This window comes from Varanus komodoensis, unplaced genomic scaffold (assembly GCF_004798865.1).
Source record: "Varanus komodoensis strain SLA01 unplaced genomic scaffold, ASM479886v1 scaffold1, whole genome shotgun sequence".
NCBI lineage: Eukaryota > Metazoa > Chordata > Lepidosauria > Squamata > Varanidae > Varanus > Varanus komodoensis.
This window is the reverse complement of record NW_025335268.1, coordinates 47,518,607-47,537,394: the sequence shown is the minus strand read 5'-3', so window position 1 is coordinate 47,537,394 and position 18,788 is coordinate 47,518,607. Positions and strand designations below refer to the sequence as shown.

Sequence of the window (18,788 nt, the reverse complement as noted above, 5' to 3'; positions counted from 1 at the left end):
GAGTTCCATCAGAAGGTGAAGTTTTTGAAAAAGCGATAAACCTCTGTATTTTGATGGCCTGAGACCACCCACTCTAATTATAACATGAAGTAATTTTCAATATGAAATGATGCTATTGAAAAGGTTACATAGATATAAAAATGTTTATTACACATTTTCAGTGCTACCAAATTAGCAAATTTTACAAGTCTTACATTTTAATTAGATGTCAAATCCTACCTCTCCCCACAAAATGCACGTGCAAAAAGAAAAAAACAAAACAAAATGAAAGCATAATACAAGTCCAAAGTATAGTTATTACAAACCTTCAAAGCTGAGGCAGCCTAAAACGAAACAAAATTCTACAGCGTTCATATAAAATATACAGATTTTTAAATATAAATTACATTTCAGACACTGGATGCCAGGTGAGAAGACTGTTCATCTAGCATATTTGCTATCCATGATTCAGAGAGATTCTATTTTTACTACCCTATTGTATCCCTGCCTTCAGCAAGACTGCTGCTGAGGCAAAATACCAGCTGGCATCAGCAAGGTCTGGCTCCATGATAACTGTGGAGTCAGAGGATCTATCTGCCTTTCACACCAGCACGTCAATCAGATTTCACAGAATATCCAACTGGTAGGGCTATTTGGCTTTAAGTCAACCTGCATATCAGTGAGATGTAAGAGGCTTAAGCTTAATGTATTCTGACTTTAAAAGAAAGTGAGAATCACAGTGTCCCTTTGACTGACCCATATCATTGGCCAAAGGCAATGCTGGAAACAGCATGAAGTATAAAGCATTTCCAATGTAAATCCAAAAAAGGAACAGTTACTGTTGATGAGAAAAATGAAACATGAATAAGGAAAACAGTGACAAGAATGAGCAGTGTTGTCCACTTTATCTAAAGTTTCTTTGATGGGTAAAATGTCAGCCAAAAGATATATAAAATATGTTGGCTTGCAGTTGTATTCTCAGAAAAAGTGATATAAATTAACCGGCACACAATGTTTTTCAAACAAATTCAGAGTTCATCTTGGTCAATGTAAAATGTCCTTGGCAGAGACACCATTTAGTTAAGGCCTCGTTCTACTGGGCCACTGGCAATGCAACGTTCACTGGGACTTGACTGGGCTGAGGTGCTGGAGACACGTTGCTTATTGGTTGCTGAGGAACAGAGGCAGACTCCATTTTGCTGATATGTATGAAACGCAGACGAAGTTTCAAAGCAGGCCTTAAGTTGCAGATAATTTTCTCAACCTTTAATATGAATCAAGAGAAAATAAAAATATTGTGAAAAGGTATTGACTAGTTCAAGTTCTATTTCATCCATCCTTGAAGGCTTAGAAATGGCTAACTATGAGTATACGGTTGTACCCAATGTCACTCTTTTAGCGGATTTTTTTTTAATGAATCAGGAATGAAGACTGAATGAAATCAATATGAATAAGGACCCAACACTATAATTTTAATAGTGGTGTTTTATAGAAATTCTTAGAAAGAATCCTATGTTAATCTTGTTTCACTGACCTTAAATAAAATACAGGGAGAAAATGCCCTGAAAAGGGATACAATGCAAATTCTTACCCACTTCCCAGCTTGCAGCTATTTTTCAGCCTGTTCCTTCTGACATTTTATCAGCATTCAGATGTCTGGGAAAAGCCCACCTTCTTTTTCCAGTTCTCATTTTCTACTCTGGAACAGCTTATGGCTGTATACGGAAGGTGGGAGCAGTGGCCTGGTTTGTCTTGTCATTAGTGCTAACCTTGGTTCAATTCTTAGACTTTCTTGGTATAAAACTGCAGAGCAATCTCATATAGTTATGTTTGGGGAAAAAAAGTCAAAAGCTTCACATCAGGTCCATATCAGTGACTTATGCGATGTGATATGCTCTGCCACAGAACTAGACTAAGTTTCAACTTTTCTGTCTGAAATGGAAAGAAAAAGGAGAGAGTGGGAGTCTTCAGTTGGCCTCATGTTGCTTACAATGCTATTTCCGTTGACTTGCTTCACAATTTAAAAGAGGGAACCAAAAATAGCTCCAGTTACACAACACAGTGCTTAATTCAATAAATTATTATTCACTTACTTGATCTTTCACACTGTCTCCAGTAAACATGTACTTCACATGATACAAAAAATCACATATGGGATCCATGTAGTTGAGATGTGTGTTGCACTGGTCAACCTCCAGAAGCATTTCATAAAAAGCTACTCCAATCTATAGTCATACAGAGACAAACATGTTCTGAAAATACATAATCTTTACAGTTGCTTTAGTTTAAATTCTTTTTATTTGTATAGTGAATGTTTCTATCCTAAGAGGAGGAAAGCATCCAAGAAATGAAAAAGAGATACAAGGAAGGCAAGGATCATGAATTTACTGTAAAGCATCTGCGTGTCCATTCCATGTAAAAACACAGAAACACAGAAACAGAACAAGTCAGAAGGGGTCTCCCAGACCATCCAGTCGGACCCCCAGCTCCAGCAAACTCCACTCATGACATGCCTACCATGTGCATGTCCAGCCTATCCTTAAACACCCTCACTGATGGAGCTTCAACCACCTCCTGTGGAAGCCCATTCCATGCCCTAGGGGTCCCAACCATGGCATCCACCTTGAATCTTGGTTTCCTGAGCTTTGCGCCATTGGAAGTCAATGTCCTGCCCTCCACTGCACCTCTGAGCACCCCCCCACATACCTGTATGTCACTAACAGGTCCCCTGTGAGTCTACTCTTCTGAAAAGACCCAGTTCCCTCAGCCTCTCCTCATATGGCTTACCCTGCAAACCAGCCACCATCCCTGTGGCCTTCACTGCACTGATTCCAACCTTGCTATATCCCTCTCGTAATGAGAGGCCCAGAATTGAGCACAATACTCTAGCTGTGGGTGCACCAGAGTCATACAAAGTGGCAGCAATACCTCTCTCGATCTAGAAGCCACGCTTCTGGCTATGCATCCTAGGATGGTGCTTGCCCTCTTGACTGCTGCGTCACACTGACACATTTAGTCTGCACTCAACCAGCACCCCAAGATCCTTTTCTCAAGTGGTGCTTTCCAGCCACTTTTCTCCTAACCTGTACTTATGATACCCATTCTGCATTGGATGCCATCCTGTTGTTCCCGGCCCACTTCCTTAGTTTGTCCAGATCCTTTTGGATTCACAGTACCTGCTCCTCAGTTGTGGCCACCGCCCCCATTTTAGTATCACCTGCGAATTTGATAAGCAGACTGGTCACCCCCTCTTCTAGGTCATTCCCTGACATATAATGCTATGTCTCATCCCCTCTTTTCCTTCCTGTCCTTTCTAAACAGGTGATACCGCTCGATGTTTACATTCCCGTCTTGCCTTTCATCCCACCACATTTCTGTGATTCCCACCAGGTCATGCCTTCCTATTCCCAGGACAGCATCAAGCTCCTCTTGCTTATTACTCAGGCTCCTAGTATTGGTGTACATGCATCTCATCACCTTCCCACAAACCCCTTTATTGGATCCCCCAGCTTCCTCCTTCCTCCCATCTTGCCTGATACGAACACCCTCTTTGTAGGAGTCCCACCAGCCCCTGCAGTACCTCTAATACCCTGGACCCAGAACCCTGGTCTCCCCTCACTTGTCCCAACAGGACAAGTTTCTGGGGGGCTGAATCCCCCCTTGGTTTAGTTCCTTCCAGACGAAGCTCGCTAGAGCATTTCTGAAGCTTTTCCCCATCCTTGCGAGGTGCACCTCATCCTCACCAGAAGTCCATTGGCAAGAACCCGGGTGCTGTGGTCGAGAAACCTGAAGCATTCCTTCTGGCACCACACCCTGAACCAGTTGTTCACCTCGGCAACTCTCCTTTCCTGGCTGGCCCAAACCCCTGGACAAGCAAGATTGAGGAAAAGGCCACCTGGGCCTTTAGGTCCCTGAGTTTCTTGCCCAAGAAACTTTTATTTCATGCTCTATATTGAATGTTGTTGTCTATCAAGATCCCAGATCATATTTTGCCAGCTTAAAATGATCAATTTCCCATATAAAATCATAGTCGTAGTCAACAAATGGGGAAAAATTCTTGAGGAAGGGAGATAATGGGCTACAAACTGACAACGGATATGAGATTTAGAGAAGAATTCACCAAATCTGCTGGAGCTTTATGGTCTATCAAAAGACCCACAAGGATGCTTCTCATTCAGCAGCGAGTTCTTAGTACTGTTATTCAAATGTGGACTTGCTTTTAAGTCCATCTGCATCCAAAATATGTTAGGTATGAGATTCATTCAAATTCACAGCAATACAAGGGCTCTCAAATTTTAAAAATCTGAATTGGGTAGCAAAATACCTCATAACTAAAATGTTTAGATTTTAAGAAATGTTCTTCCTTCGAAGTGGATAAATGAGAATAAACTAATTCTATTTATCCTATTCCTCTAGCTGCTTGGCTAGCTATCTAAGCTGAGCTACAAATGCGCACATACACAGATGTTCCTTCTTGCCTTCAAAAATAGTGCTTGAAGTCGGCTATATTTAGCTACTTACGGCATTAGCATAATTGATTTTATGACACCCAAGCGTCCTGGGGAGTTATTTTTAAATGTCTTTGTTGTGCTTGCAGAGACAAGCTGGTGAATGCCGGAATTTAACGTGCTCTGCTTTTCTGTGATAACTTTAACCCAAGCTCTGTTCATTTAGCTGGGTTGGAGGCCTGACTGGGTTGCTTCCTCCATCCCCCAAGTAACAAGAGTGTCAGACATTAAAAGCAACAAGCCATGAGAACAAAGAAAGTGACCAAAAGAGTTTTGTAAGAATCATATGGTTACTCAGCCGTATGACTTATCAGCTCTTGTGTCCTACTTTCAAACTAGGAACACACACACAAAACTTCCAGTGCTACCTCACACTACAATTCACTGCAAACAAGGTTATCTTTGAATTTCTTCAACATGAAGACAAAACTAAGAATAAACACAATGGCAGAGATATAAAATATCTTTTCAATGGACCAATTGGTTGGCAGGGTAGGCTAGCAAGGTTCCGGCTAGCTGAGAAAGAAAAGTATCCTGCACAATTCAAAGGTTTGCTGTCCTTCCTTTTTGCTAAATGTTGGATTTATTGTGTTGCTCAGTACTTACCTCTAACATGCATCTTGTTCTCTCTTGCTGGAACCGCTGAAGGAATGGGCCAACAAGATGATATACATAGAGTAACTGGAAGTCAGTCTTCACTATTGGAAGCAACACTTCAGTAAGAAACCTGTAACATTTCAAAAGCTACAGCAAGTAAGACCAGCATAAACTAAACCTATTAGAAAATACATTATTTTACACTCTGAAATTAAGGCACAAATCCAGAGTTTCTGTTAAAGGACATATGCAATTAAATTACAATTCAATAGAGGGCATTTGCCTACAAGTCGTGTTCTAGGGAAACAGTACATGCACTTCATCTGCAAATAGCCTAGTATTTAGCTGAAACTAATATTCACAGAATAGATTACTACACCTACTTGGGAATGAGGGAAAGCTGGCCAATACTTGAGTGGTGCCAGACAGCATGTGCCAATGCCAGAGTGTAGCTACAGCACATCTCGGAGTAAGACTGATGGCAAGCTGTGAAGTCAAACAACTGGAAGGGGTAACCAACCCATTCAGTCTCTGAAGTCAAGCTAGGACTGTTGATAACACTCACAATCCGTTCATGAAGGACGATCCAATAGGGCTCCTTGAAAAACAAAGACATACCCCCACCCCAACAGTTAGAGTGCACTGGCCTCGGACATTCAACTACACAAAGAGAAGCATCAAGCATATGAGGTGTCTTCATATCAGCATGCCCAGTTCTTGCACTGCAAGCAGCCAAGTTGCCATTTCCTTCTGGCTTTGTCTCACGGCGCTCTAGTAATGCACTAGTGCAGAAGCCATAAGAAAGGTGTAGGAAGATTCATGCTGGCATGACATGGCAGCACAGCTAAGGATGTAGGAAACAACACTACCTGAATCATCATCCAATGTTAAGCAAACAGCATTCTTGTCACAGCATCCCAAGCACACAAAGTAATGAAACATTATGAATGGCAAGAGGGAACGGCCATAATATGTCTACTAACAATTTTCAAATAGGTACATAATTACTGTGTAAATGTATGCCCATAATGTGAGGTCTACACCTTTCTTTGACCTCTCAAACATTTTCTATACATGCTCCAGAGAATCAAAATGAATACCATTCCCAAAGCATGCACTTTAGCTCTAAAGACAACTTCTCTTACAGAAACTGGCAGTAGAGGGAGAGTACGGTATTTGCTATTTTGGAGGAAGCTGAGAACCAGACAGCAAATTTGAACTGTAGCATCTCCCTGTGCCACCATTAGCTTTCAGCAATGTATAGAATGTTTCCCCTTTTTAGATCAAGTGTACGTATTTCAAAAATCTGGTATTAGTTTTGATTTTGAGGGGCATGAATACAAGGTGTTCATTCTTTCAGTTTCACTGTTCACATTTACATACTGGGTCTCTGCCAAGGACCACAGAGCATGACAAAGAATGATGATTGTCTAGCTTTGATTCCTCACATCCAAAATATTGTTGAACAAAACTGCCAGAAAAAGAAAGAAACGGAATAACTGAATGAATGGTCAGCATTTTGTCCTGGTTTTCCTATTATATTTCTTGTGAAGAAGCTGGAAGTTTAGTCTCTCTTCCTTAGATCAGAAGTCAAAGCACAAGACCAATGACTTACAGGTAAGGCTGTGATGATCAGTCCAATTGCATTCATCCACGCTGTGATATTGTCTCTGGGCACAAGAGGCTGACTGTTAGAAAGGAGGTGGAAAAGACACACAATTCTGGTGTTTAGTATTTGGCGTAGGTACTTTAAAGATGTGAAAACATTTCAGAAACAAATCCATCTGGGAATCATGGCTGTTTTGATCCTTTGTCAAGATAAAAATGCTGCCTTCTTAAAAGTTCTATTTTCACAACAGAGCTTCCTCCTCCTCAGAGAGAGTTCCACGTACCTCTTCAGCACAACGTTCAGAAGGGCGTTGCCCACATCCTTGCCTGGAACCGTCAGTGCCATAAGCTCAACGCAAGTAACATGAAGCGCATGGGCAGCTGGGTTAGGAAACTCATTGAATCTCCAGTCACAGTTAGGGAAGGGACTGGGTGATTTCCCAGCCATTGGTGGCCACAGTTAAGGAAGCACACTGTCACAGGGAGCAGAACACACCATGCAGGAGTATAAGCAGGGCCAGGCAAAGACGGAGGCACCACCACCTCCTCCACCTTGACATGCAGCCCCCCACCCCACTGCCTCAGTCCGGGGAAGAATGGCAGCATCCTTCCTCAGGCTGTGCCAGCGGGCAGCAGCCCAGTGGCCTTGCTGCAACAGCAAAGACTACTTCATCTGTGGAACTTTAAGCAGCTTCTCATGAAACCGCAAGTGGCACAGGTGCTCTGCACGGCCACCTTCTGCCACAACACCTCGCTCTGAGTAATGACCCTGCAGGGAGACTTGCATGGAGGACCACTGATTTGGTGACAAATATTTTTTAAGGTAGTGATAATAAAGTTGCCCTTCCTTCCACCTGTTAAAGTGATGGTGTTGGCACTCCTTGGCAGCTGCTGCTATTGGCACTCCACGATCTATTTTGCAGGCACCTCCAGCCTGGCGTTCTTCAGGGAAGGGGACCAAACATGGCAGCTGAGCTGGTAGCAAGAGACCGGAAGGACAGGTGATGGCAGGCGGCCCTGTCAAGCCGGTCAGTCACAATAATTATGGTAAAAGCTACACTGATGCACTTCCCACTAAATAGTGAAATGTTCTATGCAATCCTAACAGATTTTTCCAACTCAGGGAACTAAACATGACTTGATAGGAAAAGGACAGGCACTAGGTCCTCCACTTTTTTGGGGGTGGGGTGCAATCCTAAACCCAACTATTAAGAAGTCTCATTAAACTCACTGGGATTTACTTCCACGTAAACTTACTCAGGATTAGGCTGCTATCCATTCATCTTTAACCCTCAGAAAGCAAGCACAGCTTCTGCTGCTGGGCAGAACAGACACGCAAATCCACAAATACAACCCTCTATTTATTTTGCAGTAGTTTTGCTGCTGCTGAAGATAAATAAATAGGAGCAGATTGCACACTAGAGGAATGATACCACAGGGCAGCCAACTGGTAATTAATTACAATGAGTACAGTTATCTTGATGTATTTTGTCATTTTTCACACACCCACTTTTAAAAAGGATATTATCAACTAGTCTTGCAATCAGTTTGCAATAGTAAATATCATCGGGAATCCATGGGTTTTCTTCTCGTGCATTCATAGCGCATTTGAGGTAGGTGTCACTCAGACACCATCCTGGCGGTCGGTTATCTTTAAGGGAGCCAATGATGGCATGGACAAGCTTCCGTTTGAGGTTCGTACGATCTCGGAGATGCCCCTCATAATAGTGGAGGGTGTTGTAGAGATAAGTTACTGGGCGATCTGCCAAAAAAAGGACACATTTGTTGACATATTCACTATGTTGGAAGAATTAAAATCCAAATTCTGTGACAACATCCTGGATGTGTGCCCTTTATAGATGATACAAATTGAGCATTTTGCGTATTTTGAATGTTGTTTACAAGTGTTGCTATCTTGCTTCATGCAGTGTGCAATCCTACAGAGATGAGCTCTGAGTTGGTAGTTTATGCTCATCTAATGTGAAGCAGGAGGAGTGGCAGAGCTCATTTTGGCCACCCTGCTACTCCTGTCTTGTTTCTGCTAGAAAGCCATCTAAACTGGAATGCCTCAGAGTGGGACAGAAGGAGGCTGGAACTCCTTCAGGATACCTCATATCATCCAAAGCAGAGCAGAGCAGGAGGAGAGGGGAAAGTGACCTTTGCCTTTCTTGTTCCCCCACTCTGCATTTATGGCTAGTTGGCTAGAGAAGAAGGCTGAAGCAGATTCAAGATCCCGCATATCCCAGTCACTCCAGTTTCCTCCCTTTCTCCCCCCCCCTCTGTTTCCTGACCTTAGAGAGCAGCTTGTGCTGGGGTGGCATGACAAAGGGTGGTAGCAACCCGAAATGTCCCAGTCCTGAAAATCCTATGGCTCTTCAGAGAGGGCTTGGGGGCCATACAATCACCCCCTCCATTTGGTTTGCTACATACAGGAGATTTAGGGGAAGTCCCATGCATATCTGGACACTGAAAAGCTAGATTGGCACAATCTCAGGGAGAGATGGAAAAAATCCTTTTTGAGGCTTCTGGTCAAAGAAAACAGAGAATGGCAGGACCATGTGGCTGCACGTGCCCTGGGATGAAGGGTAGGGCTCCCACTGAACAGTTTAGATACATAAGGTGTCCCAGTATGTGATACAGAGAAACTGCAGTGAAGAACTTAACCATCTGTGCTTGTTTGATTAATCATTACTTTGGCAGTTAGTATAAAGCTTAAACATCAAGAAAGCAAAGAATTCATTTTGCAATGGTATCATGCAGAATACATATTCCCAACACAGTGTAACTTGCACCAATCTTCAAGTTGAACTGTTCGATTACATCATTTGTATTTCTTTTCATATCATGGAGGATCAATTTTTCTTCTTTAATCCTCATTTCTGAAAAGAAGGGAGCACTGGGCAAGAGCATCTCATTATTGTTCTGCCTGGTACGTTGACTTTCACAGTTCAGCTGAGTCACGAAATTTGTGGCTTCTCTCTTCAGCTTCTGATGCAATTGAACAATGCCCTGGTCATTTCAGTATCAAATTTCTCTCTTCACAGTTGTTATTGAAAGATTTCCTGACCAGCTCCTTCAAGTGCTTCGAAGCATGCCTGGTAGGAGCTTCCCTTTCACTTTATAAGGGTGGGGCTGCTTGGTGTGAACCATCTGCATTGCACATACAGTATTACCAGTATTAAATGTCAACAGTTAGAAGGGATTCCACATCTACACTGACATGTCATTTTGGGATGGGCCTTGAGCTCTGATGCAACCACACCTGCCATCTCTGAAATGTATCTAGGCACGAGAATTCCTTCCAAACAGATCTACAACTGCCAGTCTCTTGAGTTGTAGATTTCCCAGCAGCAAGTCTGGCAAAGCCTTTCTCAATGTGGTTGTCCTCCAGATGTGTTGGATTGCGATTCCCCATCCTTCCCAGCAATCATGGCAAATGATAAAGGCTGCCCTACTCAGCTACTTCCATACCAGACTGGTGAGCTAAGTAAAATCAGTAGATCTGGACAAGGCTTAGAAACATCCCCAATAGGAAGGTTGATGAGGCATCAACAATTTGTTTTGTAAGAATTCCAGTGAGTTACAGCAAATTCCAGAAGCTAGGTGAGTCACTTACCATGGAATTTGTATAAGCCTCCTAAATGGTCCAGCAGAGTCTCCAGTGACTTGGACACCGGAAGGAGCTCCAGAAATCTGTGAATCACAATGTCAAACACTGGCAGGAAACGGAGGCACACATTTCCGAAGTATATCGGTAGGTACTGGTGCTGGATTTGAACTGGAGGATTGACTTGTTCTGCTAATCCTTCAAAATATAGCTTTTCTGGATACCTCTGGTGGGGAAAGTTTTAAAAATAAATGATTATATACTTTATTTCAGGAAGGTTTCAGTGCTCATGTTCTATTGTCTACCCAAATGCTTGAAATGCAGATCCTGCCAACCCTACAATCCTCTAGTGTACTTGAAATTTGAGTGTGTTCCACATTTGCATTTCACTTGAAAATGCCTAGAACAATTTGAGGTTGACCTACAGCTATGCAAAGAGAAATCCTATTGTGTGACAAATTCTATATAAACCCAGGCTTTGAAATGCATTTTTTTCTAAGCCCAGGGGACGAAAAAGGTGCATAAATGTACCGAGAATAGCCAGCAGGAGGGGGGAGTGGCATACAGAAGCAGTGACTCTGTGCACTTGGCATGGCCCCAGGGATTCATCAAAGCCAGTTTCAGGGTGGCTCTATACAGTTTCCAAGACTAGTTGGCAAGATACTAAGGACTGCCCTGGCTCCCCCAGCTCTCTTAAACTAATCTCCCCATTTCCCCCAGCACATAGATTAAGTGTCAAACAGTATTCCCCAATTAATTTTTTAACACTGAAATATTACCATTCTTTCGCAATCACTTTTACATTAACATGCATACTTTTATTTGCTACATGTAGATCCCATGTCTTCCTCCAAGGAGTCCAAGGGAAGACACAAGGTCCCTTTTTATATAATCATCAGAACAACCTGGTCAGGTAAGTTAGGATGAGAGCCAGGACTGGCCCAAAGTCACCCAGTGATTTTACGGCCATATGGGAACTTGAACTCAGGTCTCCCATGAGGTCTAACACTCTTGCTAGTCTTCAGATTCTGTTATTAAATGCACCGTACCACCAAACAACTAGCGGTATAAAGCATAGCACTATACTTGCATGTTAAGAAGGTACTAATAAAAAATAATGTGGATTGGAAGAGCATTAAGAGAAAGTACCTTGTGATATGTCATGTGCTTCGTATGCCAGTCGTTCTGTAGCCAATGCTCTGGCGAGTTGTCCTTCACAAAATCACTCACTCTGTTGCGGAAATCATTGGGTTTGAGCAAGAGCAACTGGATGATGAAGTAGCACACTTGTGCTTCATTCCCTTCATGACTACGCATTGCCTGAAAAGAAAAATCTGTAAAAACCTCCTGCAAAAAAACCCCCTACAGAACAATGTTGTCAGTTATATTGATGTAATTAAACTTTTGGTTCATGAGAATAGAAGAATTTGGGACCCAGTTAAGAAAAAAGAAGGAAGCTAAACTTCCACAGCTCTAGGAATCTCTTATATCCGTGTTTCTAAAGCAATAAGAAGTACCACACACTCAAAATTCAATAGATGAGCAAACTTTCTGTAAGGGACTGTTATTTCCTTGGAAATAATGGTTTCATTTATGTAAACTCAAACAAGAGTTCTCATTTAATATGGTATCTTGTTCTGTGCATAAGAGTTTTTCTGCATGTGCAATGTCAAAGTGCATCTTGGGGGCTACAGTATGGACTTGTGCAATGCATGACATCAAATATCACCATATTAGGTACACTTTCTTGATCAGCTGTTTCGATAATCATGTTTAACTCCTTTGCAGATAGGAAATGGAAATATTGGAGGTTTGCCAGCTCTACTTAACTGTTGTTGCAGCCTCCATGGAATGATTCTTATTGCCATGTCCCTGCCCTCTAAGGGACATATTTTGTTCCAGAAAATTTAGTTAATACCCAAGTAAGCATTAAGTTCTGCTTATCCCCACACCAAGCAGCTGCACTGGCCTGCACCATGCCAGACATCCTCCTACTTGGATGTTCTCTCCACTACCCCTGTCACAGACGAGCATTTGCTGAAGGGCATTAAATTCGTCAGACAAGGAAAAAGTCTTTTCCTCAAAGAGTTAAAGTGATAAAAAGGGGTAAAAAATCCAGCTCAGTGTTATGTACAGAAATGGCACAGTTTAGACAAGACAAAGATACTCTGGAGCTTGCAAACAATGTGGAAATTGACAATGAATTCTAAGATGGTAATTTAGATGTGCTACAAAAGCGAGCACTATAAACACACAAGTTTTGGCCAACAAGCTGACCAGTTCTGAAACCTGGCAGCATCACTTATTAAAGCCCCTCAGATGACTTCCTCAGCAGAGACCAGCAGGTCACTACTATTAATGCTTAGAATTTCTTTGGAAACACAGTTTTTACAGTCCTTCCCTACTTCACCTCCATAACCAAATTTGACACAGTGCACTGATATTCTCTCATTATAGGTGGGCAACAGAAGTTAAGGAACTACAAGTGCCCATTTGCATTCTCTGTTCATTCATAGCACTACTGAACCCTTATTAGTATGTATGCTAGAACGAATGACTTGCCTCAGCAAGTTTTTTCATTCTGTCATGTTTGCAAGTCACCAAACAGAATGCATTGATCAGAACAGATTGGCTGTTCCGCTCATCACCCAAGAAGGCATCCTCCTTTGTGCATTCCTTACCAAACACAGGATCAGTCGATCCAGGGTCACAATGTTGTATTTCCACACCATGTCATTGAGAATCTCAATGCACTTGTTGAGCTGTTGGCCTCCAGCTGAAGTGGAAAATTCATAGACCAAGAAATCTGCAAATGTTCTAACATGAGCAACCAGGGCTCTGGCTCCAATTCTTTCCAGCACTCTGAGAAACAGGAGAAATGCAATGGAGGTAGATACAAAGTGGATCGCTGACTCTACAGACTCTGCCTAAGCCTCCTGTTATCAAGCAAGCAACCTCAAGAGTCCTACTATTTATGGAGCATTCAGACACAAAATCAAGGAAGCAAGAACGGATTGATTTTTAAAAATTACAATAACCTGGAGTGGTGATTGTGCAATCTTTGTTTTCTAAATTGATTTTCTTTTGAGTTATCAGACAGGCCTGCAGCAAGGTACTTAAGTCTGGATTTTTTGTGAGAGTAGCAATAATGTTTAGCTTCCAGGATATGCAGCAACTTTTTAACACATGCTGGGTAGAAAAGGCAATGATAAGCTGAACTGAAAATAAGTCACAGTGGCTTGGTTATTCAATCACGAGTTCACTTTACTCCCAACAGACATGGCCTGCTTCCACCTTAGTCCTCCCAGCTGCGACTGGTAAATATACAACCAGCCTTTGCAGGACAGCCTCTGCAACCTACTCTACTAATATATGCAATTGGGCATGTTAGTGAAACCGAAGTTTTCTGGAAGAATTTTTTTCATCTTCAAGATTTGAGCACATTTAACCGTATTTTCTTTCACCTTAACTTGTTTGCTTTTAATGTTCAGGGAGATGTATGGACATTTGCTGAAGTGCAATGAATGTATGCAAACCCCAATTCACACAATTTTTGAAAATTAAATTTGTGAAAATCTCTCCAAAGTTGAAATTACTTTGTCGTGCAAGCCTTCCGGAAAGAGGAAATAATGAAGTTAAATTTGCACAAATGTGTAAGAGAAAAATGTCATTTCTTAGTGATGAATTGGAAGAAAAGCAGATGGTGAGGAAGCATGCATGCTGCATTAGTGAGTTCACAGAGAATGACTGCGGGTTTCATTGCTCATGCCAGACTGCTCCTTTCTGACAAGCCATTCATAAGCCACTCAGCTGAGTTTGTACATCACAAATCACCCTGGAAACAAGCAACCCTGAACATCCAACCACAACATATACTTTCTCAAGGTAACAAGTCATGTTGCAGAAACTGTGACAAGTTCAGTTGTCATGACAAACCACCCTGAAATAACAAGGGTGCCAACCCTCCACAGGTTGTTGTGTTGCATGAACCAGAAAACATTGCTGCCTTTTGCTGGCAAATCTTAGTGAAAGGGAATGCAACACATATCAAATGAAAGACACCTCAATGTTGGACATTTTGTATGAAACTGCTATGCCAGAAATAATCCTGCTGACTTTACGGTGCCATGGAATATAATTGAATCTTTAAAAGACCTGCCTAAAACCAATCTGGTTGATGTGATCGGTCTCTAGAAGCATCTTCCAGAGCAGGCAAAGGAAGAGGGGTGGGGAGCCCTGCATGGAAAAGTGGGTGATGATGTCATTCTCAATGGTCATGGACTTCCACTTTCGGTACTCCTCTTCCACATTCTTCTTTAGGTTAAAGCGGCTCTCTTGAGGCACATTATTTTGTTTGAAGAATGCCTGAAATAAATTACATTTGCTATCAATTAGAAAGGCAATCATATTTCCATCTGAAAGAAAGGAAGCTGTTGCAGGCCACTCTGATTTCATAATTCAGTCATGCAGAATCTGGATCATAAAACTGGAAGATGACTGTCTTCCATTTGAAGATGGACTATCATTTTCACAGCTTACATATCTTCCAGCCACTACATCATAGCACCCATATTGGCTTCTATTAACTCTTTGCATAGTGCACCACTACAAAATTCAACTTTGATAAAGTTGTTCCTCTTTATTTTTTATCCTCTATCTCACAATATGAGGCACAATGTGCTTTGATCTGATCTGGAAAGTGATCCATGTGATCCAATTTTTAAATTGTAGGGGAGGAAGAAACAGCCATTGTCAGAAATCCTGCATTGTAAAATTGTTCTGCACTCAGCAGGGACTTGTCCAATTAATTCTTCCCTAGACCACCTACATTTCATCTGAAGACTGAGGACATGCAGACGCTGGGGCTTCTTTTGGGTTCTTTCTCTCCCCTCCAGCCCTTATTTGCTTAATATCTAATTTAAGGAAGAGTTTTAGAAAACCTGGAAGCTTGCTTGCTATTTTCTGACATGTTACTATTTCCCAAAGAAAGTATTCATGCAACTATGATCTTGGTCATTTCGTTCCTGATTAGTAAAGCATTCTTAGAAAGATGACATCCCATGCAACTGAAGGTGGCAAATATGACAATTTTTGAACAAGGTAAACTAATAATAGGGTTGTTAAAGGTTCAAATTAATTTCAACAATTTAGGATAAATACAGGAGTGACATGTCATGCTTATTTCTACAAAGCTCTCCAACATCTTTGCTAAAATGGTAACAAGCTGGACTATTATGAGCCAGGTTACAAAAAATACAGCGGGATCCCCATATCTACTGTCTCAGTTACTGCAGTTTCACTTAACTGAGGTTGACCACCAGCCCTCCACATTCACAGGGGTTAGGGGTGCAGGAACCTCATGAAAGTGGAAAAATCCCAAATTTCTCTAGGGAAACCTCATGAATGTTTCCTAGGGAACTATGCACTCTGTCTGAGGACACCATGCTCTTTGTCTTGGTACTAGCCAGCCTCACGCATGTGTTTTGTCTCTCAGTGGGTGTGAAATATTTGTGATTTTTGCTAGAGATATTTTGGGTTTTCCACTCTTGCAGGGTTCCTGTAGCCTTAACTCCCACAAATGTAGTGTTCACTACTATCCTTGGTTTCAGAAATCCACTGGGGGGCTTGAAACCTATCCCCACAGATATGGGGGGGGTCCTGCTGTACACTTCCATATAGCATCCTTCATGTAGTTATCCTGATGTGAGGATACTTGGAGACTTCATTCCGTCCACATTCCAAGTCTGAGTAGACCTCCTGGATTAATGTGTGAACTGGAATGTATGTATCTTTCAGATTTTGGCTCAAAATTTTAAAAAATTCTTACCAAAATGCATATAAAATGTGCATTTTAAGATAAGACATGTTTAGAAATCCATGTTTTGTGAGAAAATATGTTTTAACTGCAAAATTTGATATATTTTGTGCACATTTTTTTAAAAATACAGAATGTGGGAATGCTAAAGAGCAGACTTCTGAATGAATACACGAGAAACTAAAATGAAGCAGAAACAGACTAATACCATGAGGTAACTTTAACACTACAGAAGGGTCATTATCTGCTTCCACAATAGCTTGCTTATATTTCTAAACATATCTGTACTATATTTTTAAAAATTACCTGTAGAGGAGCTGGAAAACAGCTCAAGGTGTGTGATGCCCAGTTATGGGGAGTAAAACTCATGATGGTCTGCAGTATATCCTTACACCAAGTCCCCTGAATGGAATCCGATCCCGTGAAAAAATCTAAAACAGACATGTAAATGTACCTGAAGGTTCATAGTTAAAACAAATATCTCAGGCAGTATCCAATTTGTCACTTCCACTGTGCTTGGGTAACCAACCTCTAGCACAACACCAATTGTGTTTGATGCCATAGCTTTCCCCATAATTCAAGACCTTTAAAAATGATAGCACACAATACTAATGCTCAGATCATTTGCTCTCACGTCATACATTCAAAACTATTTCACTTAACAACTGTGCAATTATGAGTAACTAGTACCTGTGACATGTGTGGCTCTTGCCAGAGTCAAAATAAGTGCTCTGTTGAGTTCTTCTGACTCCGCTGAAAGGACTGTTTTGGGCTCATTAAGGAAGCGTGTGAACTGTGGCTGGACTTCGGAGCTACCCAAGGCAGTAATCAGCCGCAGAGCTGTGCTTTCAACACTATAAAGAGAACATACTAGTCTCATTTGAAGAGAACACAGTATATTACAGTGATTGTGTGAAAATGGAACAGGAAACACTTTGCTGCAAGCATTATCATGAAAAACATTGCAAGAAGAAAGCACACATTTTACCGTAATGACCAGCCACATTTCCTTATTCAAGTTACAAGGTTCGCACAAACTGAAAATGTAAGTTGCAATTATTCAATTGGAACAAATAGAGCATTATGTACAGCCAAAACCAGGAAGGGTTTAAACAGGGTGAATAGTTACAGAAGCACTCAGCAAGAGTGTCGGAAACACCTGCCCCAAGCACTGCTCTCAATTTTGCCAGTGACTGCCCTTCCGCTGGTGCTGCAATAGCACTTTGGAGGACGACTGCTTGTTCCTCAGCCTTTTCTTTGTTTTGGTGCCTCAGTTGGGATCATATTTTTAAAGGTATTTTTGTCTATCTTTAGCAAGTACACTTCTTGTCTGGTCAATTTTCTTGGCTGTTTCATCTATCAAAGCAAGTCTCCAAGGGAAGAAGGCAACATACAAGCTGAATGCCAAGAGAAAATTGAATATAAGCTACTGTGCACACAGTTGTCAAGGTCAAGGGGAAGAAATGATGACAGAAAGAAGGGAGCTGCTTGCAAAGTTCAGAAGCACTGAACTGAGGGAGGGGCGCAATGCAATCTTCCCACTTTTAGGGTGGAGTTCTCAGCATCCTTCCCCATTTCAACACTTCCTTGAATCTTCCCACCTTTTCAATCTTCTTCTCAGAGCTCCTTGCTGCTGTAGTTAATGTGGTTCCATGATATTTTAAAAGAAAAATCCTTAGAAGTTAGTAGCCAAGGACAGAATGAATGGTATCCCATATGGGGAAGTATTATTGTGGGTGCTGGTACCCTTTTGGTTTTGTTTTGTCACCTCTAAGGTATTTTAAAGTGTCAGAAATATTTGCACATTTCTGGGAAATAACTGGAAAGGAAATGGCTGGAAAGCAAATGAAGAGGAACTCTATGCAAATTAAAGAGCTTGCAGTAAAAGGAGGGACAATTTGTGCCCTGCAGTATCAGAGCAATGGATGCAGGAACACACATTTTACCTCTATTTACCTCTAGCCATTAAATGAGCGTACAACTCCAAGTCCAAAATATATCATGCAAATATTCCAAGAATATTTTAAAAAGCAAACCCCTTTACAGGCAGAAGAGGATAAAGAAGGGATGCCAGCACCATCAGCCCTTACACATACCCCACACTGGGGCACCAGTCACTCGGTCCCATTTAGCTACCTCTTTAAGTTGTGTAATCATTTTAGTTTCAGTTTTCTTGTTTGTTTGCTTTGAACTCCTGGGGAACAGCAGCACCACAAGAGCATATGAGCCAAAAAGGAGCTGCATAAATGTGGGGGGAGTTAAAATCTCCCCTTTGTAGAGTTCCTGGTAGAGTTCCTGCACACTCAGGGACATGTTTAGCTTCCAGATCACTGTGCCCTGCCTTTTCAACACTTAACAGCCACAGGATCACATGGCCCATAGGGAGATATTGTCGCCCACTTCTGGGCCTTTCCCTCCCCCATTTTCTTTCCTCCCCACCCCATGCTTCTGACTTGCACTAACGCTTCTCTCCTTTCTTTTACCATTTTTTCTCTCCTAGTTCTTTTGCAACTGTGCACTTTAACTAATAGGAGGCTTTGTCTTGTCAATTTCCTTGTATGTTGCGTACTCTGGTTTGGTGCAAAGAGAATAGAAAAGAAATTCTCCAACATTCAGTTTTTAGTACCCCACACAAAGAGCTGGGGTAATGATAAGGCTAGCGAGGGGGCCAGGG

The 18,788-nt window shown here is 41.7% G+C and overlaps 1 protein-coding gene across 5 annotated transcripts in view; it reads right to left on the bottom strand.

Annotated features, from left to right (window-relative positions):
- Positions 1–129: 129 nt before the first annotated feature.
- The window catches only part of MED23 (mediator complex subunit 23), a 47,951-nt gene continuing 29,292 nt past the window's right edge, over positions 130–18,788 (bottom strand). For 4 of the 5 annotated variants that reach the window (XM_044424504.1, XM_044424506.1, XM_044424512.1 and 1 more), the window contains 13 exons: positions 16,805–16,968; positions 16,421–16,545; positions 14,459–14,664; positions 12,981–13,161; positions 11,449–11,619; positions 10,309–10,525; positions 8,218–8,454; positions 6,977–7,142; positions 6,700–6,772; positions 5,468–5,682; positions 5,094–5,214; positions 2,073–2,204; positions 130–1,243 (listed from right to left, as the gene is read on the bottom strand). In XM_044424504.1, coding sequence (XP_044280439.1) covers positions 1,073–1,243; positions 2,073–2,204; positions 5,094–5,214; positions 5,468–5,682; positions 6,700–6,772; positions 6,977–7,142; positions 8,218–8,454; positions 10,309–10,525; positions 11,449–11,619; positions 12,981–13,161; positions 14,459–14,664; positions 16,421–16,545; positions 16,805–16,968 — 2,179 coding nt within the window. In that variant the 3' untranslated portion in view covers positions 130–1,072. Of the gene's footprint in view, positions 1,244–2,072; positions 2,205–5,093; positions 5,232–5,467; positions 5,683–6,699; positions 6,773–6,976; positions 7,143–8,217; positions 8,455–10,308; positions 10,526–11,448; positions 11,620–12,980; positions 13,162–14,458; positions 14,665–16,420; positions 16,546–16,804; positions 16,969–18,788 lie in introns of those variants that run through there. The other variant, XM_044424529.1, reaches the window with a different exon arrangement.